At 53.5% G+C, this 27,631-nt stretch overlaps 7 protein-coding genes across 7 annotated transcripts; 5 read left to right on the top strand and 2 right to left on the bottom strand.

Annotated features, from left to right (window-relative positions):
* Nucleotides 1-540: 540 nt before the first annotated feature.
* Nucleotides 541-2,232, top strand: CCOS01_06472 (exo-rhamnogalacturonase B; the record flags this gene model as incomplete). Its single annotated transcript, XM_060454641.1, has 6 exons — nucleotides 541-819; nucleotides 954-1,219; nucleotides 1,275-1,354; nucleotides 1,424-1,665; nucleotides 1,731-1,800; nucleotides 1,871-2,232. 6 exons carry the CDS (start codon nucleotides 541-543, stop codon nucleotides 2,230-2,232), a joined length of 1,299 nt encoding a protein of 432 aa, XP_060314341.1.
* Nucleotides 2,233-5,396: 3,164 nt separating this feature from the next.
* On the top strand, nucleotides 5,397-6,169 carry CCOS01_06471 (pectate lyase; the record flags this gene model as incomplete). The annotated part of the gene is made up of 2 exons (XM_060454640.1): nucleotides 5,397-5,718; nucleotides 5,772-6,169. 2 exons carry the CDS (start codon nucleotides 5,397-5,399, stop codon nucleotides 6,167-6,169), a joined length of 720 nt encoding a protein of 239 aa, XP_060314340.1.
* Nucleotides 6,170-8,307: 2,138 nt separating this feature from the next.
* Nucleotides 8,308-9,894, top strand: CCOS01_06470 (uncharacterized protein; the record flags this gene model as incomplete). Its single annotated transcript, XM_060454639.1, has 1 exon — nucleotides 8,308-9,894. The coding sequence occupies one exon, from the start codon at nucleotides 8,308-8,310 to the stop codon at nucleotides 9,892-9,894; it is 1,587 nt and encodes a 528-aa protein (XP_060314339.1).
* A 1,107-nt stretch (nucleotides 9,895-11,001) lies between these two features.
* CCOS01_06469 (acetoin reductase) lies at nucleotides 11,002-12,122 on the bottom strand (the record flags this gene model as incomplete). The annotated part of the gene is made up of 4 exons (XM_060454638.1): nucleotides 11,002-11,367; nucleotides 11,441-11,615; nucleotides 11,711-11,959; nucleotides 12,079-12,122. 4 exons carry the CDS (start codon nucleotides 12,120-12,122, stop codon nucleotides 11,002-11,004), a joined length of 834 nt encoding a protein of 277 aa, XP_060314338.1.
* A 1,130-nt stretch (nucleotides 12,123-13,252) lies between these two features.
* On the top strand, nucleotides 13,253-13,861 carry CCOS01_06468 (peptide methionine sulfoxide reductase; the record flags this gene model as incomplete). Its single annotated transcript, XM_060454637.1, has 1 exon — nucleotides 13,253-13,861. One exon carries the CDS (start codon nucleotides 13,253-13,255, stop codon nucleotides 13,859-13,861), a length of 609 nt encoding a protein of 202 aa, XP_060314337.1.
* Nucleotides 13,862-14,473: 612 nt separating this feature from the next.
* On the bottom strand, nucleotides 14,474-15,541 carry CCOS01_06467 (bax Inhibitor family protein; the record flags this gene model as incomplete). Its single annotated transcript, XM_060454636.1, has 2 exons — nucleotides 14,474-14,960; nucleotides 15,015-15,541. 2 exons carry the CDS (start codon nucleotides 15,539-15,541, stop codon nucleotides 14,474-14,476), a joined length of 1,014 nt encoding a protein of 337 aa, XP_060314336.1.
* Nucleotides 15,542-26,222: 10,681 nt separating this feature from the next.
* On the top strand, nucleotides 26,223-27,278 carry CCOS01_06466 (uncharacterized protein; the record flags this gene model as incomplete). The annotated part of the gene is made up of 3 exons (XM_060454635.1): nucleotides 26,223-26,242; nucleotides 26,711-26,859; nucleotides 26,974-27,278. The coding sequence occupies 3 exons, from the start codon at nucleotides 26,223-26,225 to the stop codon at nucleotides 27,276-27,278; spliced, it is 474 nt and encodes a 157-aa protein (XP_060314335.1).
* Nucleotides 27,279-27,631: the final 353 nt, after the last annotated feature.

The following is a 27,631-nucleotide window of genomic DNA, read 5'->3' as shown; positions in this document are numbered from 1 at the left end:
AAATAACAAGCCCGTCGCGCGATGGTTGCCATACGTTACGCAATCGATAGAGGTTTGCTCGCTGAAGTCATTCCCGTTCCGCAATAAGCGACCGGGGACATGCTTTCCCCGCATCACCCCGCCTCCGCATTACCAACCGTCAACCGATCGACACCATACAAACTTAGTCATGAACGTGGAGATGTCCAGACCTGTTCGTCCATCCTCCTTCATGATTCGTGCAAAATCCACCCGGTCGAACGGCAACGATGTAACTCCAATGCTGGCCCAAGAGATCCGGCGCGAGAGTTCATTGCGACCGAGTAAATACGACGCTGATGTCGCGGAGACTCGGCCGGGAAAAGCCCGATTTGACGATGCTAGGAAACTATTCAATGCTGGGGCGCCGTCGCGGTTCGCCGGTGTGAGGTAGCGCTAGGGTCTAGTCTTCTGCTTTTAAGCTGATGTTCTGAGCCAATCCTGTTGTTCATCGCTTTTCCACCCGTCAGCCATTGGATCCCTTGTTCTTAGCTCAAAGGACCCGTTCCACGTTGTTTGAACATGCGCCGTACTTGGGCTATTGGCGTGCTTTGCACTCTACATGCTTCAGCCTCCAAGGTCTTTGCCCAGGAGACTGAAGACGCCGCTGGACGCAAGACTTGTGTTGTCAAGGCCAGCGGAACCAACACGACCGACGACGCGCCTGCTATACTCGAGGCATTCACGCAGTGCGGCCGGCGCGGCAAGGTCGTGTTCGAGCCAACGACATACTACGTCAACTCCGCTTTGAATGTCACTTGGCTGGACGACGTCGAGATTGATCTTCAGGGAACTCTGCTGGTACGTTACCGTTCCACGGCAGGCTTCTTGCCCCCCTTTCCGATCTTGGTTCAATTTGAGTGATGCGCCAAGCCAAACAATACCAAGACTTTCGTTTTATGGCGATCAGCTAACGTGAGACTACCGGCTGTTAGTGGAGTACGAACATCTCGTACTGGCTTGCCAACTCGCTGGACGTGGGGTATCAGAATCAGTCCACTGCATTCATCCTCGGCGGCAACAATGTTCGTCTCAACGGCCATGGGCAAGGCACTTTTGATGGTAACGGCGACTACTGGTATGAGTGGATCAGACAGCAGGCCAACACTTCCAACTACCCTGGTCGTCCGCATGCTCTCACTCTCAACGGGTTGAGAAACTCTGTTGTGAAGGGAGTAAACTTCTTGAGAAGTCAGATGTGGTAAGTACATGTTCCCGCACCTTAGTATAAGATAGAACGTCACTCATTCTGGCAGGACCTTGTCCATCATCTACTCTCACAACGTTGTCCTCGATAGCATCTTGGTCAACAACACCGGAAACCGATTCCAAAGCTGTACGTCCAGGACAACTTGCTTTGAACTCTGCCTTTGGCAAGACAATGAGTCTCGCTGACTTCGCATAGCGAACACGGACGGAGCCGACACGATCCGGTCCTCCGGCATCAAGTTCAATAACTGGACTGTCTACAGCGGCGACGATAGCATCTCTCTCAAGGCAAACAGCACTGATGTCAGCATTACAAACTCCAAGTTCTACAATGGCTTAGGCATTGCGCTTGGTAGCATTGGACAATACAACGACCAGTTTGAGACCATCGAGAGGCTGAAAGTCGAGAATTGCTTCTTTGACAACACGTTGCATGCCGTTAGTCCTCCTCGCCCTTCTCTTTCAAATCTATGAGAGCCCGTCAGTGCTAACGATGTCCTCAGGTCTACTTCAAAACTTGGACGGATGATCAGAACGGCTACCCTCCCAATGGCGGCGGCGGCGGGCTTGGTTGTAAGTCTGAAGCTGTGAACACGCAGTAACACTCCTGGTGGGGATTTCTCTAACGACCTTGACTCTGCAGTTGCGTCGGATATGTCTTTCAAGAACCTCACTGTTCAGGGCATGCGCGGTGCTGCATTTGCAATCTCCCAGTGCACCCGTTTCCGCGGCGCACCTGGAGTGGGCAACTGCACCAACTCGCAATTCCAGATTCGTGACATCACCCTCAATGGCATGGTCGGCACGACCAAGTCATCCCGCGTTGCCAGTCTCCAATGCAGTGCTGTTGCACCCTGCACCAACATCGGTCTCTTCGATGTCGACCTGGAGTTTGCCAACGGGACTGCTGCCACTTCATACCTTTGCGGAAATGCTGTGAGCCCGCAGGGCTTCAACTGTACTGGGGCTCCATGTGTTGGAGGAAGCGCAACGGGTGAATGTTGAGCGAGGATTTCCGAGACTCATGATCATTGAGGGCAGGTGATGTTCTGGTCGATATTATGTGTCAGAGCCGACGTGTTGTTCCGGCGGTTCCGGAGAAGCCGAGGTTGGGTGCTAAAGCCTTGCGCAACAATGCCTCATTCGAATGGCAACTGCGGGTACAGGAATGCAAAATCTTTGATCGATTGGGTCGTTTGTTTTCTTTCAGTGGCCAGAATTTGCCTTCTTCATTCGACCATCAAGCTTCGTGACATCCGAATGCGAGACAAATAAACAAGCAATCAATTTGTATCGGCTTGCCTCTGTTCGTTACGAGCTATTCACTTTGATGTCCAACTTCCTCAACGGGTTGTTCGGAAACTGTCCGTAGACGTTCCTGCTTGGGCGCGAAAGCGGGAACCATTCGCAGTGTCGGTGAAGCTTCATGGCAAGTTGTTTAGCGACTACTCTATCCGTATGCTCAAATGAAATGACTCGTGTGAGACCGTGGCGTCTCGGCCCGTAACTATCGCGAGCTTTGATCAGCTCACTGATCCTCACCAAGCAGATGTTCCGTGTTGTGGTCTGGAAACAGAGTTTCAATTTACAAAGCTTGGCACACTGCGTATGTCGAAATAAGCGCATCATAGCCCACAACTGCCCGAAACTCTGACTCAAGCGTCTACCTATAGTTAAAGTAGACTTTGGGACCGTTTGTCTGCTCGACACAGGGGACCTGGGTTGATGAAAGGACGCCCATGTCTGCGGAACGCGGAGCTGCGAACCTAGAGTCGTAGGGCTGGTTGCTGAGCAAAGGTAATTCAAGGCTTATGGGAGTACGCAATCTCATCAGACTAGATCTTGACGCTAGGCAAGTTGTGGTTTCTAAAGCCGGATCCCACATCCCGCGACGTCTTGTCTTGACTCCTGTAGATGAACTCGTATTGCAAGAGACATGGACTGAGTGAGATGGGGTTCTTCAATCTAGAACGATTGAGAGATTTGTTTCCGAGGTGTCAGTTTCCGCCGCAGTAAGGTCAGGGTATCTCTTCACTTTCTGAGGGTCGAGTGGCCAGGGAACATGGGTGCGCATATTGTAGTAATTATATGGCTTATTCAAACACTCTGAAAGGGTCTTAACCGTGCGCGTGTTTTCTGTATGAAAAGACTGTAGAGCTTTTGTATCGTTGCATTCCCGATCTTGCTTATCACCCATCCGAATTGTCTACCCTTCCACCTTCTTACTTTCCTTTAGACCAAGTGACCAACGCGACCGGACGAGATACATCTGGTTTGAGGGCTGCCGATCAATGGAAAAAGGAGATTTCCATCAATGAGTTGCAGGCTCCACAACATCCATCGCATCCAGAAGGGGGCTTGGCGCGATGCCAAGACACGGGATATGTTGAATGTTGTTTCTTCGCGGGCAAGTTGAGCCAATCTGCTCTCAAAGACTCTCAACGGTGTGGTGAGACTTGGCAAGGGGTTGCAGTGCCAAGAGCCTCAAATGGCCTTAGTGTCGACGCGCTTTGCTTGACTCGAAGCTCTTGGCATCGTCCGTCCAATTTCCATCATTATTTTTTCCATCGCAAATGCCCCTCTTCTCAATGTTCTGGCCGCACCTTTGTTCAATCTTGTGACACTTGACGGAGAAAAGCCCCGGATTCATACTGCAGTACCGGAGTACGTTCTAAGATCTACCGAGACAAATGCCTGCCCCAGTTGTCAGTGTCAGTGGTCACGGTTCACCAGTAATACTAACCCCGGCTCCATGTCTGCGGGATTAGTCACGGTAATCGAAGTGATGCGCGCTCTTTTTTCCCCTAAACGCCAGTGGCCCTGCATGTGCGCAAGTAAGCTACTGTTTAGGCTTAAATTCTCAGCTGCAGGTTGGGGATATTCTGCTCGCCTCTTTGATCCGAATGTCACTCCAACCGCGATGATATCAGATAACCTCAGATAACCGTAAGGATTTTACTCGCCTACCTGCCGCTTCTGATAGTGTCTACCACACACTGGGAAGCGTTTCCTCATGGGGAACGTTGCCGGCTTACACCACCCTTCCGGCCCCTTCCTTTGGGCGATGCGCCGTGTTGCGTGATTCTCTCCCATCTCGAATCTGTCTCTATGTCTCTAGAAGCGTACTCAAAGGTGACTAGCACAAGAAAGGCACCCCGGTTTTGGCCCTCTTAGCAGTGGTTCGGGCGTGGGGCTCGGAGTATCCATCGGAAGGGCCTAGATGCCCGAGTTGGAGAAACAAGCCACCGGGGCGCCGTCTCTCTGCGCCCACATTCTTAACCACTGACTTCCTAGAGAAGAGACAACCATCGCCTACGTTTCCTAGCCAGGAAGTAGCTCTTGCCTTCTCCACCCCCGATGAGACTCACACGTATGTAAAAGGGGGCTGTGCTTGAAGACATCCCCCTTACCTGCCCGTATTGAGTAGATTATCTGCCAAGTCCTACCAGGCCAGCAAGTGCGTACAAGATGTACTCTCATTGGCTTCATCAGGCTGTTTGTCGTCGGGGTCCGCAAGCCACGAGGCCAGTCACCACAGACCACTATCGCCCCCAATAGGCCCAAGACCTTTGATGTCCCAAGTTGTCTAAGAGAGAACAGATGAAGTTAGGCACGGCCGTAGTGCCTCCACCCACAATAGACTATCTGGAGCCTTTGACTACCGGGACCAGGTTAACGGCTCTCATCCCACAACGTGCCAATTGGTGGGTTATGGGCATCGGTACATGAGAAGCATGGATGCTTGGGTGAGCAGCGCGGCCGCCACCCACGTACTCGGGCGAGGATCCGTTGACGGCGTACCAGATTTGATTGCTTTTGTGGTATACCGGTATCAACGTCTGATATTTCCACCAAGGAGATTCTTGGTTACTTGGCTCTCATGATTGTAGGTGGAGATATCGGACGGTTACTAGTGAGCTGGTGTTGTACGATCTGGGCTCTACGATCAATGTGAAACTTTTCTTCCGCGATGGAATCTTGGAATGTCTCCTTCGTGAAATTGACATGATTTTCAGGAGACGACTCGCAACAACATAAATACTCTGGGAATATCCTCGCAGTTCCTTCCTGCCCTTCTCTCTTCACCACGCTCACTCAGGACATCTTCCAACAGCCTCACAGTCTCTTAAGCCCAGCTTCTCTCAGCAAAGCCAATCTCATCTCTCAAAATGCAGACCAAGGTTTTCGTCTCCGCCCTCCTGGCTGGCATGGCCACCGCTCAGACTCTCAACATTCCTACTCGCAGCGGTTCCATCGTCTCCCTCTCCGCGCCCTCCACGATCTCGGGCTCCAAGGACTACGCCAACAAGGAGTTCGACCGTGGCCGTGCCTGTGACACCGACGCCGACACTGGCAGTGACTCCGCCGTCTTCATCCTCGAGAACGGTGCTACCCTGAGCAATGTCATCATTGGCGCCAACCAGCTCGAGGGTGTCCACTGCAAGGGTGCCTGCACTCTTAAGAACGTCTGGTTCCGTGACGTCTGCGAGGGTATGTTCACCCTTACGTTCTGCTTCGACATGCTTATTAACTCCTATTCACAGATGCCATCTCAGCTCTCGGCACCGGTGACGTCCTCATCCAGGGCGGTGGCGCCCAGAACGCCGTCGACAAGGTCGTCCAGCACAACGGCCGCGGCACCGTCACCATCGACGGCTTCACCGTCGTCACCGCCGGCAAGCTCTACCGCGGCTGCGGCGACTGCACCAACAACGGCGGCCCCCGCAACGTCATCGTCAAGAACGTCAAGGCCAAGAGCGTCAAGGAGCTCGTCGGCATCAACTCCAACTACGGCGACGTCGCCACCATCTCCAACACTTGCGGTTCCAGCGTCTCCAAGGTCTGCCAGGAGTACAAGGGTGTCTCCAAGGGCAGCGGCGAGAGCTCCAAGGTCAGCACCACCGCCAACTGCAAGGGCCAGACTTCTTTGTCTGCTTGCTAAGCGAGTCTTTGTTGGTGCCATCCTGTCTTTTCATGTTTGAGCGTGGAGTTTCAGGGAAAATATCCCATTGAGCGTGTATTTGCTTCTTTATTCCGTGTCACTGGGTACTACATTAGTCTGTGACCGGACAACTTCTCTGTACATAGTAGCTCGGCCTCATTAGCCTATACATATTGCTACATCGACAAGCTTTCCTCATGACATGTGCCCTTCGATTCCTTACTTGACCTGCTCTTGGTTATATCCTGGCTGACGCCATGCTGAAGCCTCTGGTCAGACTGTGCACTATGACCGCATTTCACGCGGTCTGTTTCTCTCCGTCGAGCTGTTCTCCGATCTTTGCTTTCAAGGAATATTGGCATTCTCAAGCTTTGCTTGGATTGATATCTCTGTCCAGAGATCCAAACCCACTTGTTTCACGGATTCACTCCTCCTAGAACTTAGCCTTTCCCGGTATTCTCTTCACCACCTGCTACAATGCGCAGGAGGAGTTAGGGTGATTATGGGCAGCAAAAATAATGGGCAGCATCCAAGGCTGGAAGATATCGGTCATCCCAGCCAATGCCAATTTGGGACCATCAAGCTCGGCTTCAACTCAGTAGCTCTGAACTGAATAACCACCAGGTTATTCTTTCAATCGCTTTGACAAGTAAGCCTCGGGCCAAAGAAGTATTCTTACAAGTCTCAGTCAAAGCTCCCCCATCTTCGACGTCTACTCCTGTTCGGTCCCACGTCGTCATTAGTGCCTTCCGTTCCAGCTGCGGCATGAAGACTACGACATTCTGTCCAATTATTTGCCTCAACATTCCGGATGATTTCCTTTCTTTAGATACTTCATGCCGATAACACACCATCGGGTTTGCCAACGCGAATGATAGTACCAATGGCAGAACCTGATAGGACATATTTCTTCCAATTCCCTCTTGGAACAATGGTGGTCAAGAATAATCTACCTGAGGCATTGTGCCGTGCCAGTAGCACTCAAAGCGCATATTAACAAGAGTCATCGTCAGAGTTTTCTTTCTGCCAGACAAATCCCAAGGCATGTTCGATGTCTTCTATCCAGCCACACGGAATGTTGTCCACGTAGAAACTCTCCACGACAAGCCTGAGGCCGGATTTCGGCAAGCAAGCCGTCAAGGTCAAGCAACCCAAGGCCAATCCATTGGAAGGGGAGGTTTGTCGCAATTGAGCACCTCACAACGAGAGCAGCGATGTTTGGTGGCAACTTCTTCGGCTTTGAGTTTTCGACCGGGTTGGAAAGGGGCAATACCCAGGTTCCTAGTGCCGGAGAGGTTCCAAGGGCTAGGCCGGGAAATGCGCATTTACCCTGACTTTGCCTTCAAGGTATAAGACGCCCAAGTCATCCAGGTAAGTCTGAATGTCCGCTTCTTCGGCGGAAAGTCTTTAGGCAAGTCATATGATTGGGCGAGGCAATGGTACACGCACATTTGCGGTGATCAGGACCATTTCCCTAAAGTTTGGTTCAAAATGGTGCAAGACCTCAGAGACAGCCGGTATGAGAAGCTGAGAATTGACTACTTCGACAATGTCTAGTACGTTCCAACAGCAGACATAGGTGTCGAAGAGCAGCTGCACACTGCCGGACCTGGTAATATGCCTTGGGATATCCAAGCCCCCGGTTCAGGGCAAGAACTCATGCAACCTTAAAGTTGCGGACCTCATTTACACTACTCGGACGGTGCGGGAAGCTTTCCATGGGCTCGGGCTTACCCTGACGGTTAACATCACCTTGAAATGCCCTCATACCAACACCCGTCACCCCCCCCCCCCCCGGGTTACGCATCGTAGCCCCTGATTTGCGGTAATGCGCCGTGAAATCGTCGCCCGGTCCAAGACCTATCTCCTTTAGGTTCCTGGCGGCACCTTGCAGGACAGGAATCCCGTATATAATGCCGTCTTCTCTCCCCCTAGAAGCAGTTCGTCTTCTCATCTCATCCATCATCCACTTCTCTCTGCAGTCTACACATTGCTTTTCAGCCACTCTTACTCTACTCTTGCACGATTCTGAACTCCAAGCAGTCTCGTCGCATTACTTGCTGGTCTAGCTACTTCTGTTCATCAGAGTACCTACTTACCTTTCATTTCTACACTACATCCTCAGTCGTCTTTTTACAATGTCTTCTTCCACTCAGTCAACTGTTTCTCCCATCATGGCGTCAGAGCAGCTTGTCAAGAAGATGTTGGGCGCAGATGTAACCTTTGGCCCTGGTCTGGAGGTTCGGGATATCGTCATTCCTCCCACCACTCTCTCCGGGAGCATCCCCTATCTCGCCAGCTTCCACAAACACACATACTCCTCTGTGATGTTGGCCAACATTGTCAGACTCCACTGGCGCAACCCCACTGCAACGGCCATGCTCACGTATAGTGACGCCTCCAAGTGCCGCGAGGTTGTCCGCCGCTTCAACGATGGAGAAGCTGGAGTCTGCGGGAATTATGTTCAGGCGACGTTCCTTACCGGCCAGCGCGGTCCACAGCTTCAGCTCACCAGACTTCCTCTCAAGGCAACCAAGTCGGACATCACCCATGATCTCCCAGCGTCGCTCTATCCCAGCTGCACCTTCATCGGGGGTTCCAACGCCAAGCTCGCGCCAGCAGCTCAGCTCCAAGCCATCAAGGACTTGTTCTCTGCTCACGGTACCATCATCGTAGAGGACCGGATCAGAGATCATGGCGACAAATCTTCCGTCAGACTTATTTGCGACGAGGAATCCGACGCGAGACGGATAGTCAAAGAGCTCAACAACACGGTCCAGAAGTCTGCTGGTATCAGTCAGTTGTTTGCAGACATCTGCTTCAACCTGGAGTACTGCTTCCCAGCAAAGTGGCTAGATCACATGAAAAAGACAAGAATCATCCACCCCACCGACGGATGGTCCGACACTATCGACAGAGAGGTCGCATCCATCCAATACATCTCCGCGATCAAGGAATCCATCCTCTTCAAGAGAGAGCTTATGGACTTGGTCATGCGCGTATACATGGACTCTTACGGGGATAACTGGGATTCCTACAACTTTGCGGAAGGACGGATGAGAGACTGCACCGACCGCGAGTGTGCCATTTGCTTCTGCCCTCCAGAGCAAACAGTACGGACCAGCTGCGGACACATCTACTGCGCTGGGTGCTACGAGCACACAGTCTCGTCAACCGCAAAGTCCCCAAGCGAGAACGGCATCAAGTGCTTCGGCGACTCTGGCAAGTGCGGCAAGCCCATCACACTCCCAGAGCTCGATTCCCACTTGGGTTACCAGGGCGTGGACAAGCTCATCGAGCGTTCTCTGAGCTCCTACCTGCAAGCCAACACCGCCACCTACCACTGCTGTCCCACTCCGCATTGCGAGCAACTCTACAAGGTCACTCCCATGGCGGCAGACAACAAGGGCACCATCCAGCGCTGCATTGGCTGTCTTGAGATCCTCTGCACATCTTGCCACATGCCACACGACGACAACGTCACGTGTGACAAGGCGGAGGACCACGTCAACGCTGAGCTCTTCAAGGGTCTCAACATCAAGCCGTGCCCCAAGTGCAAGACGCCTGTCGACCGCTACGAAGGGTGTAATCACCTGGAGTGCAAGTGCGGTGCCCACGTCTGCTGGCACTGCATGGCGGTGTTCGACAACTCTGGCGACTGCTACAAGCACATGACTGATGCTCACAATAGCATCTATGCTGGGCAGGCTCTCTATGATGCCTAGAGGAGGACGAATGGGCGAGGTCTGATGGGTAGCAGCTTGTGCCTGCACATCAAGATCGGGTTGACTGAGGGTTAGGTTTCATTTCACTGTTTGGAGATCACCACTGTGACAACTTCTGGGTGCTATTGGCGTTTGCATGGTTTGTTTTGTTTTGGATTACGGGAGCATCGCATAGCCTTGGATTGGTTTCAGACACAAGATGTCTAGACTTATTGATGACCGGTCATAAAATGACTAGGCGTATCACTGTCAGCCATAGAGTGGCTTGACGTATTTTTACTACTGCTCCATACATTAATTGAAATGAAACCCTTCCCCACAAACAAGCTCTCTCTGTGACACGCAACCAGTTACGTGAGCCCTCCCATCAGTAGTGAATGTTCCTCGCAGTGTACAGTTTTCGAACTAGAGATTAAGTAGCTTTTCAGTCTCACGAAGGAGACGCCGGGATCACTCGAATAGGTCGAGGTTTTCATTTGCACTGGAGATTATACACAGTGATTTGCCTTGGCGTCTGTCAAAAGATTGGCTTAGTAGGCGTTCCTCTTCTGCCGCCTCATACTGAGACACCCGTCAGAAAGACACTGCAGGCGTGAGGACCATGAAGTCTGTACATCATCATATCATTCTCATTTTCTTCCGGATAACACCATCTCACAATGCCCATCTCAGCCCTATCCTCATCGTAGCAACAGTGTCTACATAAGAAGCGCTCCCCCAATGATGGAGCTTGGGGTCGACCGGTGAGCCTCGGCTAGGCCCTCCTCCCACCCGCATCGCCTTGTGCCTCCCTTTTTTCAAAGTCTTACAAGCATGAAGTCTTGCTCGTGAATTCAATCAGCCCACTCATCATCGATAACACACCTTCAGCCTCGATAAGAGCTCTTACGTCTGGCGTCTCCAAAGCGGGACAACTTCACAGTGCGCAGGTAAAGCAGCCAGGGGAAGCTCCCTCACCCGGCCCTCATTCACCCGAAGCCAACAACACAGCTTACGATGGCCCGATCACCCGAACACCGAGACAACAAATTTCTCATACATCATTCGACATCTGAACAAAGAATACTATTCCATAATTCCTACACGCAGTAGTCACACGGCCACTAATCAAGTGTAAATAATCCCCCCATCAACAATCTGCGTCTGCCCCGTAACATGATCACTATCCGGCCCCGCCAAGAAGCTCACCAGCTTCGCCACATCCTCCGGCACGCTCGTCCGCTTCTGCGCAATCAGCTCATTCGTGTACTTCTTGATGGTGTCCCCCTTCTTCGCGCCCGTCTTCTCGCCCAGCTTCTCGTCAATCAGGTCCCACATGGCAGTGCCGACGATGCCGGGCGCGTAGGCGTTGACGGTGATGTTGTGCTCAGCGTATTCCATGGCCGAGGCCTGGGTGAGGCCGCGGACGGCCCATTTGGAGGCTGAGTAGTGCGAGAGCAGGGCGAAGGGTTTGAAGCCTACTATGGAGGAGCACTAGGGTGACATGTCAGTCTCGTCTGTGATTATGTCTGAGGGGGCCTTAATGGTGAAGGGATAGAGGGCTTACACCGATGATCTTTCCGGGGCTTTCGGGCTTGCAGTTGCCCTGCTTGATCAATTGTTTCGCGGCAGCCTGGTAACAGTTCTGCACGCCGAATACGTTGACGCGGAACATGTTTTCGAATTCTTCCTCGGTGAGGTCAAGGAGTGGCTTGACCTGTGCAATGCCCGCATTTGCGATCCTTCCCGTTGTCAGCAACCATCACTTCCTCATCTCAGAAAAGAAGTAAGCTCCGCTCATGAATGAACTCAACGAGTAGACGAAAAGGCGGCTTACATGGTATTCAACGGACCCAGCTCCCCAACAGTCTTATCAATCATGGCTTGCACCTCACTCAGCTTCCTCACATCGGCGGTCGCAACAACAGCGCGGCGACCGAGATCGCGGATCTGCTTGGCGACGTCGTGAGAGCCGGCCTCGTTGGCGGCGATGTCATTTATGCAGACGTCGTAGCCGTCGCGGGCGATGCGGAGGGCGATGGCGCGGCCTATCCCCCGTGAGGAGCCCGTCACGATGGCGACGCGGCTGTCAATGGGTGTCAGTCACGGTATTGGCTTGTCTTGTTGGGCCCATTGACGAATCATGTACACGGGTGAGTGTATCCGGGGATGTGAGATATCATCGTATGTGAGAAGATGACGGACCTAGCTTGAGCCGCAGCTCTGGTTGCTCCTGCTAGTCCGCTCATATCTACTGAGGGTGGATATATGCTCAAATATTTCTGGTTGAGATCCGATGAAACTATGGTTTAGACACAATGGTAAACGATACAATTGAAGCTCAATTCAAAGTGTGCTCCCCTCCCTTATGAACAAGAACGAAACCTCTGACCCCAACTACGAACGAGCAAGACCCCGCAGCAGCAACTCACAACGCGGGGTCAAAGGAGACCGAGAACGCTCCTCACGCTTTACTCCAAAGTCTCCAACGAAGCCGGAAATCATGTAACGATCCCTACGCCCGGCGAGAAGGATTCCCAAGCCAAGCACCAGCACACGCGGAAAGGCGGAACCGCAGTGTCACAGTCTCAACCTTGTGGAATTGCTACTGTCTTGAAGGTGGATCTCCAAGGCGGGGCACAGAGCTTCACAGTTGCCAGGGCAGTTCCCATCTGCAGGGCTGCAGCTCCCCCGGACACCGAAGCTCCTCGGATTGGGAAGCTTACCTAAGTGACCTTACCTAATAGGTAAAAGGAAGGTTCCCAAAACCCCGTGACCCGGCGCAGAGAGAAGTGGGTCCACGTTGGAAAAGGATCTCCGAGCCGGCCGCCCCCGATTTGTCATGCACTCCACGTTTTCCGCCCCGAGCCACCGCCTCTGGTCCCTGGCCAAGTGGTGACTCTGACACTTTTTTTTTTTTTTTTTTTTTTTTTGCCGACCCTTCCTTAGGTGAGCAGTCCCAGAAACCCCCCGAGAGCTCCAGCGCAGGCGTGGCGACAACGGGATCCAATGGTTTGGAATCTGGCTGACGCAGGTGGCAGTGTAATCAACTTTATATACATATCCGCAATTGAATCCAAATCACATCGTAGTTTCTTCTTTTTGCAACATTGAATCTTGATCGTGTAATCAATCTTTGGAATCATCACTCTATTGATCGCATAAAAGACGTCCGAAACACCCGTCTAATCACCTTCCCATTACAACCAGCGCACCACAAACCAGAAACCACCCCTCGCAATACCGCCCAAAAATCACGATTGCCCCCAAACGCAAACCCCACCACAAGCTCCAGCAGCTGCCCCTCCTCACCCTCGCCCTCACAATCCCCATCGTCCTCTTCCTCTTAACAACCTCCCTCCCACACAACCACCAAACAATGATCTCCTCCCTCCTAACCCGCCTAACCCGCCCCTTCACAACAACAACCAGCATGTCGATCACGCCCCCCGCCCCCATCTCCCTCCCGGAAGGCGCCCAAAAAGCCACCATCGCAGCAGGCTGCTTCTGGGGCGTAGAACACCTCTACCGCAAACACTTCGCCTCCAAGGGCCTCATCGACGCCCGCGTAGGCTACATCGGCGGCGACCTCTCCAACCCGACCTACCGCGCCGTCTGCGGCGGCGACACGGGCCACGCCGAGGCCCTGCAGGTCGTCTTCAAGCCCGAGGAAGTGAGCTACCGCCAGCTCCTCGAGTTCTTCTACAAGATGCACGATCCCACGACGGCGAACCGCCAGGGTCCCGACACGGGTCCGCAGTACCGGAGCGCGATCTTCTACCACGACGAGGAGCAGGAGAAGATCGCCAAGGAGGTTACGCGGTTGGCGAATGAGCAGTGGTATAAGGGGGCTATCAAGACGCAGGTTGCGCCGGCGGGACAGTGGTGGGATGCGGAGGCGTACCACCAGCTGTATTTGGATAACAACCCGGGCGGGTATGAGTGTCCCAGTCACTTTTTGAGGACGTTTCCCCCGCTTGAGGGATGACTCCTTGACGGCGGCGGGGAAGTAAAGGAGGACGGAAGGGGTGATGAGAGGGCGAAGAGGACGAGTAGGATGTAACGATATGGGGTTTCCTTTTCAACTTGAGGGAATCATAATGATGGATGGGATGTATCGGGTGGCTTTCTCTATTACGCACGTAGAGGCTCCGAGGCAATGAATAGCGCTCAACCGCTTTGATTTTAAAGCTGTGTACCATCATGAGTGTGTGCATTTTGTGACTTCTGGCTTCATCATGGAACAGTAGTTACATACATAGCCAGAGTTTGAGGGGGCAAGTAGCTGTTGCACTATCTAACTGAGTCAAGATGCTGAGACTGTGATATGCTACTTTGTACGGGTATATTGAGACACAAACATATCAGGGTGCAGTTGTGGTGGGACATTAAGTTGACCGAATTTAAAATTTTTATTTATTCTGGTATTGTACAACATAAAAAAACCAACTCCGAGCCCGTAGGTCTCTTTGGAGTCGTATCATGAGAGGGGTTCTCGAGCCTCTGTTTTCCGCCCGCCGTGGGGTATATACACCGTCCCACTGGCGGGATCCCATTATCCTATCCTCCACTGCTGCTACACTTCAAGTCCAACTCATCTTTACTTCCTGCGGTTCTGCTGCATCATCAGAATCTGCACCATGCGGACAAAGATGTTGATAAAGTCAAGCTCAAGCGCAATGCTCTCGTTGACAGCATCCTTGCGAATGATGCCGCGCTCAGCAAGACGAGCGTGGTGCAGGATCTTCTGGACGTCGTAGAGGGTGAAGCCGCCAAAGACGGCGAGACCGCCGTACAGCGAGATGCTCTCGGTCAGGGCGAGGGTGCGGACGGCGGTGACCGGTAGCAGCATGGGCGCGAAGCTGGAGGCAACGACGACGCCGAGGCCGGCGAGGAGGGGACCACCGATGTAGAGGTACTTGTCCTGCTTGGCGGTGGCACCGACGATGGAGAGGGAGCCCATCATGGCGACGGTGTAGAGACCTGCGCGGGCGAGGAGGGCGCCGGGGACCATTGTCAGGAGGGGGGCGATCATGGCGGCCTGGGTTGCGTTGAAGGCGGCCCACATGGCGTACTTGGGGATGTAGCTGGTGATGCGTTAGTTTGCTTCTCGGATTCTCGGGAGATGATTCTTGGCTTACTTGTCAGGAGAAATGGCACGGGTACCGTACATGGTACCGAAGCTGAGAGCAAGACCACCGATACCAACGACCCAAGGGTTCGTCACCATCAACCTGTAGACGAAACCAGACTGGATCATCTGGCGCGCGCTGAGGGCAATGATACCGACGCCCAAACCGGTGTGCAGGAAAGTGTCGTTGAGGTACTCGCGCTCGTAAACGGGCATGCCGCCGTCATCGCGGGTCTCGCGGTTGAAGACAACGTTGATAGCGACGAGGGTACCGCCAAAGATGGCGCCGCCGACCAACAGCTTGCGGAGGGGGCTCGCCTGGCCCTGGACGCCAGGTGCGGCCTGCTGCATGTAGGTTCTCGAGGAGCCGCGGAGGAGGGCATTGCGGGCGGCGGTCGCGACGGAGGCGGTCGGTCTTGACTTTGACGAGGCCTGGTAGAAGGCTCTGGTGGCGGTTGTGCGGAAGGGTTGAGATAGTTGCGGGAGACGCTGCGCCAGGCGCGCAGGCCCTTGGCGGAGTGTGATGCTGAATGACATCGTTTTCGTATCGATTCGTGTGCGAATGTGATGTGGGTGAATTTGCGATGCGAAAGAGAAAACAAAGGGGATGTGGTGGTGGTTGACGATGTTTAAAGGCCTGCGTGGAGGAGTTTCGCAGGAGGCAATGACGAATGACGTTCCCGACTCTGGCGGACTCTCGGGGCCGGAATTTGCCTGAGGTGCTTTCCCTCCGGGTGAATTTGGCTGGGGCAGCTGCTTAGCTAACTTTTTCTGCGATCATGTGAGTGGCTGGAGAGAAGCTGGTGGAAATTCCCGTACCTTCTCTGCGCTGCCCTCCGCCTTAACCCCGATCCACCCGGGCGGACATTGGAGTTTGGTGACCAGCTGCCTCCAGATGATTCACAGGTCCCACCAGGTGGCAGCGGGAGCCCTTCCTTTTCCCCTCGGCTTCTCCTCCGATGCAGCTGCTGAAATGAAGCTCCCCTCCTGTCTACCGTCCACCGGCCTGGACCGCTGCCGTTGGTCGCATGCCTCCTTGGCATCCAGAATTAGCAACTTGGGAATGAGACAGGAGGGTGTAGCCGCTGTCACACAAAGTCAGGTACTTGGTCAGGAACTCTGCTTCTGCTGCTGTCAATAAACCTCCGTATTCCCCAATCTCTCGAGTTGCATCGCCGCTGAAGCAAGAAAAGCTGCTATAGCGCGACAATACTTAAGAGGTGACTGAGTTCTCGTCATCTCACCATGAAAGCATTGAGCAACACTCATCCTCTCTCATGCCCATCCCTCGGTATCACCTGTGCCTAAGTGAACAAAAACGAAAGAATGCAACCAAGTTCCTTACCGCTCACTGCCACTATGAGAGCCCCAAGAAAAGCTAACAATATAGCTTCCATCTACCGTGCAGTAGCCTCCTTTTACCCCGCCGTGCCTGGCCAATCTCTCAACACCACCTGAATCACCACCGTTACATGGACGCATGTCTCTCCCGTCTTAGGATCTTAGGATACAGGCTCAATCGCGAGAGACACGAGAGGCACACAGACCGCCCCAAGCCACCCATACTTCGAATTAGCCAAACTCACTGTCCGTACCACGGTAAAGCATCAACAAGACTGGCGTTGAAGGGCGACACCTCCAACGGTTAACCGGCAGAAATCTAAGCCCAGACAATCTAGCTACGGCCAGCCACATTCCGCAGTGCCGTCAAATTCCCCCTCACTAAGACGGTAAACCTACTTGGAGCAGTCACCTCTAATCGCGCCGCGAACTCATCGTCCGAAGCCTACTCTGGCTCTTTCAGCGACCTCCATTTGCGTCCGGACTCATTTCGGGGCCTTGTCTTACTTCAGTATATCAGACGAGTCACGATGTCTGGCAGGATTGTGCCGAATGGCGCAAGGCATGGCCATTTGATTGATCACTGAGGTTCCTTTTCAAGCTTTCGGCTTTCCTCGTCCGGCAGGTATATGGGGCTTGAATCCGACAACTGAGTATCTTGAACACGATTGCCATGTATTTTTTGACTAGTCACACCGACGGGTCTTCATCATCTCATCGCTGTAAAAGAGTTCACTGTATGGGATCTTTCTTTCACAATCCATACTTCCCCTTCCTATGATTCCGCCCACACCGGAAACACCATGGTAATCCTCCGCAGCTCTCCCGAAGCACGGCCGCCCCCAACCTGTTTACTCTCCTCGACTCTGTGTTTTCTCCGATGAACCGTAACAATTCAGACTCATTGCACGTCTTGAACTACATTTGAGACACCTGATCACCCCCTCGGTTCCTCAATTCCGTACCGGCCCCAGGTACGGGAAGTGGGACGGGGTTTAGGGGACACGGGGCAGTCGGTGGTACCTACACTGCTTGTCTTGTTGGAAACCGGGATGTCGGAGACCAAGAGGAAAAACATGAACCAATTGTGACGTCCAACATGGGCAGCAAAACTCGTCGACTCTTTCCGTTGTAAGTAACCGTGTCGCATCAAGAGGACACACAAAGGGCAGCAAATAATCGAATGTTGTGAGAGACCAAAGATCTTCCTTCTACTGACTCAAATTCGACACAAGTCCCATTGATGATTTGAGAAATGAGAAAAAAAGAACCAACATCTAAAAATTTAGCACATCATAAGAAACAGGCGCGTTCCTGGAAAGGCTGGAACGAGGCGCCGTCCGCTGATGTGATGATCTACAATAAGCACCATGCCCCAGACACCTCTAACTCGACTCAAGCCAAACGCGGACCGCCGCCAAAAGTAAAAGACTAAAGTACGTTTAAAAGTACCTTCAAAAGTACCTTAAATAAATCATAAGCAACCAAAAGATGCTCTACTTTTCTGCCAGGATCTGATGCATATGCAGACTGAACTGCACAGCGGATCCAGGACCCCAACTACCAGCGGCTCCTGAACAATGAAAGCAAGAAAACACAACCAACATGGGCGGCCAGGTGCATACCAAGTACATCGCCCCCATCAAAGGAGCAGCAAGCTGAGGAGAGAAATGCGTGTTAAAATCATGCATGAATCTTGGGGGGGTCGCGATCGCAAGCATTAGCGCGCTGCCCCCTCTTCTCACCCCTTGAGCTACTGGTCCTTACTGGCACCATTCTTAGTCCTTCCTACCTTAGACTCTTAGTATAGATTCCGTTTGCTTAATGAACCCGTCAGGATAGTCCCAATTCCCAACCTCCACTTCCTCCTGTGTCTGTGTCTGTCTCCCCCATCTTCCCGCCAAACTTCCGCGCACGGGGTTCCAGCGTCAAACAAACGATGAAGGGGGGCTTGGGGGCTTACCCAAGTTGCCCGTGGCGGGCCTGCGGCACCGCACCGCTCGTACCAGGTGTCGTCTCGTGTCTCTCTCTCTCTCTCTCTCTTTCTTCCTCAGCCCTCCCACTCTCCTTGATCTCGTATGACGATGTGTGATGCTGAGTGTCGAAAACTCACCACTGCTTCGGATGTTTGCAACATCCCCCGCCCGCTCCGTGCTCCTCCCATGCGTCCCATCCACCAACCGCCCCGCCCCCAAACTCCGAGGTTTCCAACACGCGCACGTCGAAAGCTGAACGTGCTGAGAGCTCCCGGATCCTTGTCTTCGTTCTCTAGTATTACTCTATACTGCGACCCTATGATCCTATGACCCTGTCGCCCCCAGTGCCCCCCCATCTCCATTGATTGTCCTTTCGCGCCGGGTACTACCTAACAAGCATGAGTTCCTCGTTGCTAATATCCAAAACCAACGGCCAACTTCCTGATTCGGTGTTGCGGACAAGCCAACCAACAATCCAATACTTTCAAGTCTCATTACGCAGAAATCCTTGGTAACTCCATGCTACGAGTCCATGACGGTCAGGGGTACACTCCATCGCAGTCTGAATTTCTTTCTCGTTACTTAATAGTCTCTATTCCTCCCCTCCTCTCATGGCCCATCTCTCTTGACTTCCCTACCACAAAAGCGCCCCGTCCTATCCGCACCTAGCCTCTTTCCACCAAGCCACCTGCGTCGCTTCACTTCTCCGTACAAACCTCCTCCCCATTCATCCTTTGTGTAACCAACCCGCGCCAAACTTGGCGTCCCGTTTCACCCTTCGGTGTGGCTTGTCCTTGTCTTCACTCTCGACAATTAGCATCCCGACCAAAATACCTTTCGGTCTCATACCACCACCCGCCTCGTGATTCGAAAAGTCCAACAAGCGGTCGCGTCTGCGCTAAGACTCCTCGACTCGGCCTTATTTTCCTCAATTCGCGCCAGAATTCTACTTTTGCCTTATAAAGTACGACCGCTTCCCCGACTCATACACTCGCACGATCGAGGACCCGCAGTATTGTGTAATTCTGTCGTCTGTTCTTCCCTCACGGTCGAGTTTGTCAGAGCTTGGCGAAGAATCCGACTTTCCAATCGAAACTCATTCATTCATTTTATTATTTTCCTTCCTTTTCCTCTATCCATTGCTCAGTTTCTTGTTCCATCATCCACCAACCGCCAAGATGAGATTCTCCGCCGCCCTCTCTGTCGCAATTCTCGCCTCAGCAGCTTTTGCCGCACCAGTAGATACGGAACAACATCCCCTAGCATCCTCGTCACATGTCTCAAAGGTCCCCGCAGATGCGGCTGGCGCGGCAGCACCCTCAGCAGCTACACCAAGAACTAGCAGCAGCAGCAGCAGCAGCACATCGCCGGCGTCCAACATCATCGCTTCCGCGTGGAAACAGATCTTTGGCGACAAGGAAGGAGAGGAGGATCCGAACCTGGGAAGGGCATGCTTTTGCGCCAACGGATCGATTTGCTGCAATACTTCGGAAGGCCTCGACTGCACACAAGGCTTGTGCGGATTGTAAGAGAAGCGCAAGAAGACATCCCCAATAAGGGAGCATCGGGACAGTGACGATTCCACTCGTCTCGGGCCCCGCCCGGTCCACGGAAGGCAGGAGCGACCCGCTTTGTCCGGCTGCCAGATCGGGGTGGATCCCGCATCGCGACCCATATTTGCCCCGGTGCCGACTGCTCCATGCCCGGGCGAATCCGTCTAGATGCCCCTGCTTGAGAACCAGATACGGGGAATACGAGACGCCAAATCCGGCTGGCCCTTCGACCTACAAAGAAAGGATTAGGGCTTCGATTAAACTACGGGCAACCAATGGAGCGAACTCCCCGCCGCACAAAGCCGGGCGATACCTCGGGCCGAATCGAGTAAACCCCCGATACCCGCCATAGCTGCAGAACACAAAAGTCAACAATAATAAGCTCTTCGCTTGAGAAGTCGCAGTCGAGCCCACCGCTGTTTCAATCATCGTCAACAACTTGCGGGCGTCGGAAGAGGAGTCCATGCAGGCACCACGGCCTGCGGGTATGCCGTGGATACTGCGCCCGAGACTACACCACATATGCGGAGGAGTAGACTGCCCTTATTCATGAACTTCAAGCGCATCGCCTGGAGGAGTCAAGCAACTTCGACATGGAATTGCGTGGCCGAATCGCGCGCGCGTCCGGCAGAAGACCGCCCGAAGGGTCCAAGTGTTCTCTAGATGAAGCTGGACCAACAGTACCGACTGGCACGATGCCGCGGCTATTCAATGTTCTATGTTTGCTGCAAGAGCAAATAAGAACGAGCTTGTCACACTATAACTTTAATTAATAATACCATTTTGGCTCCTGCACCACTTCATTGCCGAGTCCCCCTGGCTCCTGTGCCAGTAACGGATACACCGTCAAGGAATCGAAGTAAGATCTCCTGAAATGGCTGTGCAGGGAGTAGATAGCATTCGCCTCGAGCTTGGCTTTGCTGACAACCTTCCGCTACGTCTGTGAGAAACACAGCATATATAGCCTGACTGCCTGGGCAGCCAGCAACGGAGGAATCAAAGTGCACTCAGAAGGCTCCAAGTCCTAAATCTTCGTGCCTGCAAAAGTTTGCTATCGTGATGGCCGAAGTAGGGTGCAGCAAATGAAGCTAGAATTGCAGTCAGCCAATGGCTGGGATCATCCAGAGATCCAAACTCTAGGCCTTGGGCGTGGTTCGAGAAGGAGGCCGGAGCCGTAGAGTGTTTCAAGACGATCAGAGGTGCCCGGAAAGGCCCTTGTGTCCGTTGTGATGGGCTCGGGCCACGAAGCAGGGGCCGTTGAACGAATCGTAGAATCTTGAAGGCGAGAAGTATGTAACCGCACCGGTCCGGAGACGGTGGAAAGCTTTCGATGCGGGCAAAAGCACGTGAGGAGCCGATGCATCTACTATCTCCACTGTTGGCCCTTAGTCGAAGCTTCTTCTGTTGGCAACTCGGCTCGTTGTAGCATTGGGTACTAGATGACCTTGAAGCGTAACGAAATTGTGAAGCTGGTCTTCCTCTAGAGCCAAATTCCCGTCCCTAGAAGTCCCTAAACCATAAGGAAGTCGGCTAATAATAGTATATGGCACGTTATAGGAAACAAGAGCGATACGATGGGAGTAGAGCAGCGCGACCCTGGCCATTTCGACAAAGAACAATTCTAGGGGGTATGCCCTGAACACCGTGCGACATGATTGAGCAATAGCTGACAGCTGGAAACACGTGGTATGCAAGATATCGGGTTTGTCAAGGCGCGAGGGTTGCAAAGGCTGGGCCACGCGTGCGAAGCATCTGCGATAGTCTGCGGCTCATCGGACTGCGGACCCTAACTAGTGACCGAAGAGTGCAGCCAATCATGTCAGTCGCGAAATGTTAACCGGACGTTCAGGCGCGCCTTGACATGTAGCTTGTGGCCATACCTGTCAACATGTAGATGGTCGTTGATGGTCTTTAATCACATAGTCCTAGTCCCATGGCCCTGGAGCATAGAGAACAGCGCGTTTCAGGGTACAAAAGTCTAAGCAGTGGCTCTCTATAGGTCAGCGGGACTGGAGATCGGGAAAAGAGCCGACGAGGGTGGTGGGAGAGCAGCACGAGGCGAATTACTCGCGGGTCAGGTTCGTCCACTTCTTTGTTGCGTGGCCCTTGACGCCGCGTGGTTGGTGTGCGCCGAAAGTTGAGCCGAAAAAGAGGTTGTAGACTTCGGGACGAATAAAAGCTTTGGGAATGTCTTTTTGCATCGGACACCGAAGCAACCATGCGGTGAAACACCGGCAAGATGGTAGAACAAGGTGACTGAGATGGAGACCGGACGGTAGAGTCGAGGTTGGATGTCCATCGATGGCCCTGGTTGATGGGGTCGGAAATAGTCTTGTTTGTGAAGAAGAATGCTACGTACATATGCCTAGTATCCAGGGGGAGAGCAACGGGCAAAGCGTGGAGACGTTGATGGAGAAGAAGGGCAAGCTTGGTTGGAAAAAGAAAGGAATGACGGCAAGAGAAATGGACCCTTCAATCTTGCATGCGTAGATAATTCCATGGATCTCCCACAGCAGGTGCAGATCCGGCGGGGATAGGTACCTTAGAAAACAAAGGAAGGAGGATCCGCTCCGCGAAGAAAGAGAGGCAGAATGCGATGGTGCTCCGTACTTTCCCTAAGCTACCTCGTACCTGCGTGCCTTCCTTCCAGATTCAAACCAACAGCAATCCAAGAAAGCGTAGAGGTTGTCGAGGAAGGCACTTTCTTGCTACCTAACTTTCCAGCTCAGGGAAGCGGCTTAGTCACCAACGCGTGAAACAGTGAGGCGACCAGCTAAATGCCCTCAGGCACCTCCTGTCTACCACCTCAGATCTCAGGCTCCTGCAACAACCTTTCAACGACCACCCAGATTATTCAACCTTCATGACAATTTTCAGCCAGTGCGGGAATCCATCTCGGCCCCTGCTTCCACACCTCATATGCCGTGTCCCAATGCTGGACCGTTCGACAAACTCTCGCAGCTTAGAGGTGCTGGGCGGGCACCATAAACATACCACGAATGGCCGAGTCAGACTTCACGTCTGGCACGCGGCGCGAAATCCCCCCGTTCATCGCCCTCCACCAACCCAACCTTGGCAGGCTTCTAGCCGTCTTCCATAAGGCTTCCACGCATCGATCTCCCTTCGCTCAGAGGCGCCTTGACCACCATTCCCCAAGCTTCTTCGCCGTCACCCGCCGCCGACATGGTTGACCGGGTGCATCCTCTCACCCAGCCGCTGTGGACTGCTACCCCTCCCAAGACCGTTTCGTGCACCGTGCGTGCCATTTCGGGTCCGATGAGCCAGGGGTCCCGGGCTGCAAGTTTGAGACACGCGGTGAGATGGCGGTCCACCCACACTCGTCTTTCTGTACTAGGCTGAACCGACTTTGGGATAGCGACGAGATCAAGTGTGTCCAAGACTCCCAGAGTCCCAGGTCGACTGCTGGAAGTGGAGGAATGGACCTGCTGCGAAACGAACGGCGGCCGTCTGCTTTTTCGGTCGTTTTCGCTCCTTGCTGCTGCGGCCTGCACGCGCCTCGCCTTCAACTGTTCTATCTTGTACTATGCGACAAAAGTCCCCGTCCATGGCATTCCATCCGGACTCGCTCCATTTACACGCACCCACTGGTCACGCCGTCGTCTTCGCAGCTTTTGCCGTCCTCGTCCTACGGTCACTCTTGTCTCGATCTCCGATCCGCGAGCTCAATTCCATTAGCAGTGCAAGGTGGAAAAGAGTCATTAGCCTCTTGTCTCGACTCGACAGTAGCGCGCATGCTGCTTGTCTGTTCCTTGAATTTACCTTCAGGCTTCTGGAGCAAGGATGCGACATGCTTTGACAAACCGAGGGGGCGGGCTCCCGTGTCCGTGTGAGCTTCTAGAATGTCTCTCCGACCGCCTCGCATCAGATTGAAAGCTTGAAAAATCGAGTTCCAGAGCACGAGGAGGGCACGAGGAGGGCACCATGGGACGCAGACGAACCAGTGGACAGGGAGTTGAAGGTGATACATACGACTGCCGCTAGCCCGAGGGGGGAAGTGCCAGAGTGGTTGTGGCAGAGGCACAGGCAGAGGCAAAGAAGAGGCAAATGCAAGAGAGGGAGAAGGGAGGCCAGCCGAGGATGGAAGCCGGCATGGAAACGACGCCAGAAGCCTGATAGAACAAAGAAACCGCAAGGCCGGCCCGGCGGCAGGCCGTTTGATTTCTGTCAATTTTGATTTTTCCTTTGGCTATTCTCCTCTGGCCGATCTAGCGACGCCCCTTTCGGAAGAAACCCAGACCATTGAGCGGCTGCCCTGGATTTGTGCCCAAGGGGGCTAAGCAAGGTGCGTGCGTCCGTTGTTCGCGCTACACTACCTACTCTATTCCGATGCCTTAATGTCACACTGGTGACCGGAGCAGTGCGCAGATTCAGGTAGGTAGTAATATGTTGCCATCGCCATTGGAGCCAGCCCTAGCCAAGGTAGCTTCATGTCTCGCTTTCGCAGCAGCCGATACTGACGTTGTCTGCCGGCTTATACCTGGTTGCTTGCAGCAATTCCAGCGAGAATCCTCCTTATTCTTGGCCTCACTATACTCAAGTATCGTTTGGTAAATGTGGCTCAAGTTTTGGTGGACGAGTGATTAACACCAGTCAGTCTTTCTCCTACTGTCTCTTAATTGTCTGCCCTTTGCTGACATCATCAAATAACCTAGCACCTTGTCAGGCAAATGGTGTGCTGGCAGATCAGAGTCACGACGGAGCATACCGCATGTCTCTGTCTCCTGGCTGTTTGTTTCCTCTGCTCAGGGCAAGACAGGGCGCCGTAGACGAAGGTCGCGAAAGCTGCAGTTTGTCTGTCGCACACCCAGTCTCCTCCCCCTTTACTTTTAGCTTTGGCTCTCCTCCACTGGCGAGGTACCCAGGTCTTTACAGTGCGCCTAGAGAAACCGTAAAGTATGGTACCTTACGCAGAGATATTGTCATGACTACGTCTGTATTTCGACACCACAAACAGCTTGGCTGTGCCCGGTGCAGGGAACACAAGAGGCTCGGGGCATGCTCAGGCACAGTAAGCTCCCGTTGCTTGTGCGAGTGTTTTCCCGCTGACATTCTGACAACAGAGCCGTGTTTGATGAGTTTATGATTAGTCCGTCGTTGAACTCTTCCAATGCCCTCGCCGTGACAGCAATCATGATCGTCCAGATGATCGAATGGACACAAATACCTACTTCCTCGCCTCAAGCCTGCCGCGGTCGCCGCGGCCACACGACTACCGTCTACTGGCCCTTGGGCGCCAGGCTGTTTAAGCTTTGGGGTCAGGTTACGTTCATGTCTCGTCACCCTGCCAGTGACATGCTGCGTACCCCTGAACAGACTGCCTCAAGGGTCCGTGTGCAGTAGATCGGTACCTGATGAGTACAAGCTTCACGGCCCCTACCCCACCCTCCGAGCGTCATTGTGCGAGGGCTGGATGGGCGCAGCGTTGGCGATAGGCAAAAGCTCTGAAGAGAGCGGTGGTAGAGGTGACGCTTAGAGTTGTCATAACTGTGCTTGATAGGTAAGATGAGTTGTCTTCCAGTCTGCTTGGGGTGAAAAGATATTCCAATGGCCAGCATTGGTATTCGAAGACATGTGTATTGTTGGCTCCCAAATATCGAGTATGGTGGTAGGGGAGGGGGGGGGTCAAAGACGTGGGCTCCCTGGTGGAAGAGTTGTGCTTGTGAAGTGAAGAGACGAAGGTGTTTAGCCCGTCTCGTCTGGCTGTCCTGTCCGTGTTTGACCTTCCGGAACTCTCTCTAGTGTGTGCAGGTGGGTGTGTCCCCTCCCTCCTGCTGTATCCTTGTGGCGCATCTGCACCAGCTCCCGCATCTGCACATGTCCACCGTACAGTCGCTGACTACTGGGCGTTGGTCGACGAAGGTTGGGTATGGCACTCACGCTCAGGTTCCGAGAAACGTAGGGGATGCAACGCAGCATCATCCATCCTCGCCCTTCCACCTCCCCGTCTTCCAGGCCGCATATCTTAACCTACCTTACCTTAGTCATGTCCCTGGAAGTAAGGTACCTTAGTGTACCACTTTACATAGTACATACCTCAAGGTAGAGAATACTTTGCCTTAAGTAATCTTGCCAAAAGATAAAGGGGACAGCCGAGGAAGGTGCCCTGGGTCCTTGGGCACTTCGTACAGCGTACCAGTGCAGTCGGAAGGAAGGAAACGGCAAGGAAGGAAAGAAGCAGCAGTTAGAACGACTCTTGTTCCTTCCCCACGTCCCACGTTTCCACAGTACGTCCTCGCGCCGTGCCATGGACGCCCACGCCCACGCCCAGGGCACCCAGGGCACGCCCACCCGCCCACTTCAGTGCGACGTTCACGCCCACACCCGCCCATGCCGCCTCCACCAAAAAAAAAAAGGTACCTGCCTACCTCACCTTACTAGGTGCTGTATGATGTATTCCGTACCAAATGGAAGGCACCAAAATACACCAAGGGGCAAGGTACCTCCTTCCTTACGTACCGACATCTACGCCCACGCTCACGTCCCTTCCTGGAATCCTCGCACCCGTCCCGTCGCCCCCCAGTTCGGTCCTTCCCTTCCCTTCCCAAACCCACGACCGCTTCTCTTTTCGTCCGTCACCGTTTCTCTTCCTCCCAGTCCCCCTCCCACCCGCTTACCCATTCCTGCAGCAGTCGTCTTCCTATCTTCCTCTTCTGCTGGAGATCTTCGCATTGCAACCTCCAATCGCCTATTCCCGTGCCCGTTTGTTGGCTCAACTGATCTGCAATATTGCGACTGCGAATCATCCGCCTTCTTCACTCGCCTACATCACCCTCTCGCCTCCGATCCCGCCGCCTCGAACAACCCACCCCCGGCACCTTCGTTTCCCACCATCCTCGCAACTCATCTCGCCTTCGCCTATCCGCTCCTTGGAACCGGCCGAACCCCGCGTACAGAGCCGTTTATTTCGCATCGAGAGCAATTCCACACAGCAACAATTGTATTTGCTTACACCGTCGAAGATTTGGTGAGTACTCCCCGGTGGCCTACTGACCGTTACCAAATCACCAGCGGCAAAAAAGTGACCGTGTGTGTTTCTCTCTGACCTGACTTCCACAGCAGAACTGTCACCCCAACTCGACTTCTACAGCATCTGGTGCCGAGCACAAGACAACTTTCCGTTGCTGTCTTTGCGCAGACACTTGGTGTCACCGCATTTATCATCAACCATTCTATCCTGCCGGCAAATTGTCGTGTCGAAAGCGACTAGAGACACCGTTTTCAACGGCGACGTTGCGTGATACGATCTGCGACACTCAGCATTGTCGACCAACCCGACCCTCCCACTCTCAAAGCTGCTCCGAAGACCCCGCCTTCAAACCAAACGCGACCGCCTCTCACTCCCGAATCGCTGAGAAGAAATTTGCAATATTCGATCCCAGATAGCGCGAAACAAACAACAGGTCCTCAATCATCAGAGTGTCTCTAATTATCAAACCCCGCTACGATTGACATCTCCCCCCGGCGAACCCAATACGCTGCACTTCAAACGGCCTCTCCGGAGCATGCACCAGCCTTGTCTGCTGTCTACACTACCGACGGAAACCGCTGGAATCTAGCATCGGAGGAAGCTTCAGCTCACAGGCAGGGAGAGGACTCTCCTCCTCCAGCCGCCCTTGCGGAGCACAGGCTACAGACCGGGTGTGCACTGGCGAAGCCCTGTTGAAGCTTTGGCCCTCTGCCCTCCCACTGGGCGGAGAGCTTAGCCGGCAAGGCACGTCGAAAACCTGGCGTCAACA

This window comes from Colletotrichum costaricense (genome assembly GCF_030867565.1).
Source record: "Colletotrichum costaricense strain IMI 309622 chromosome Unknown Scaffold_6.1, whole genome shotgun sequence".
Lineage (NCBI taxonomy): Eukaryota > Fungi > Ascomycota > Sordariomycetes > Glomerellales > Glomerellaceae > Colletotrichum > Colletotrichum costaricense.
This window is presented reverse-complemented; position numbering and strand designations above follow the sequence as displayed.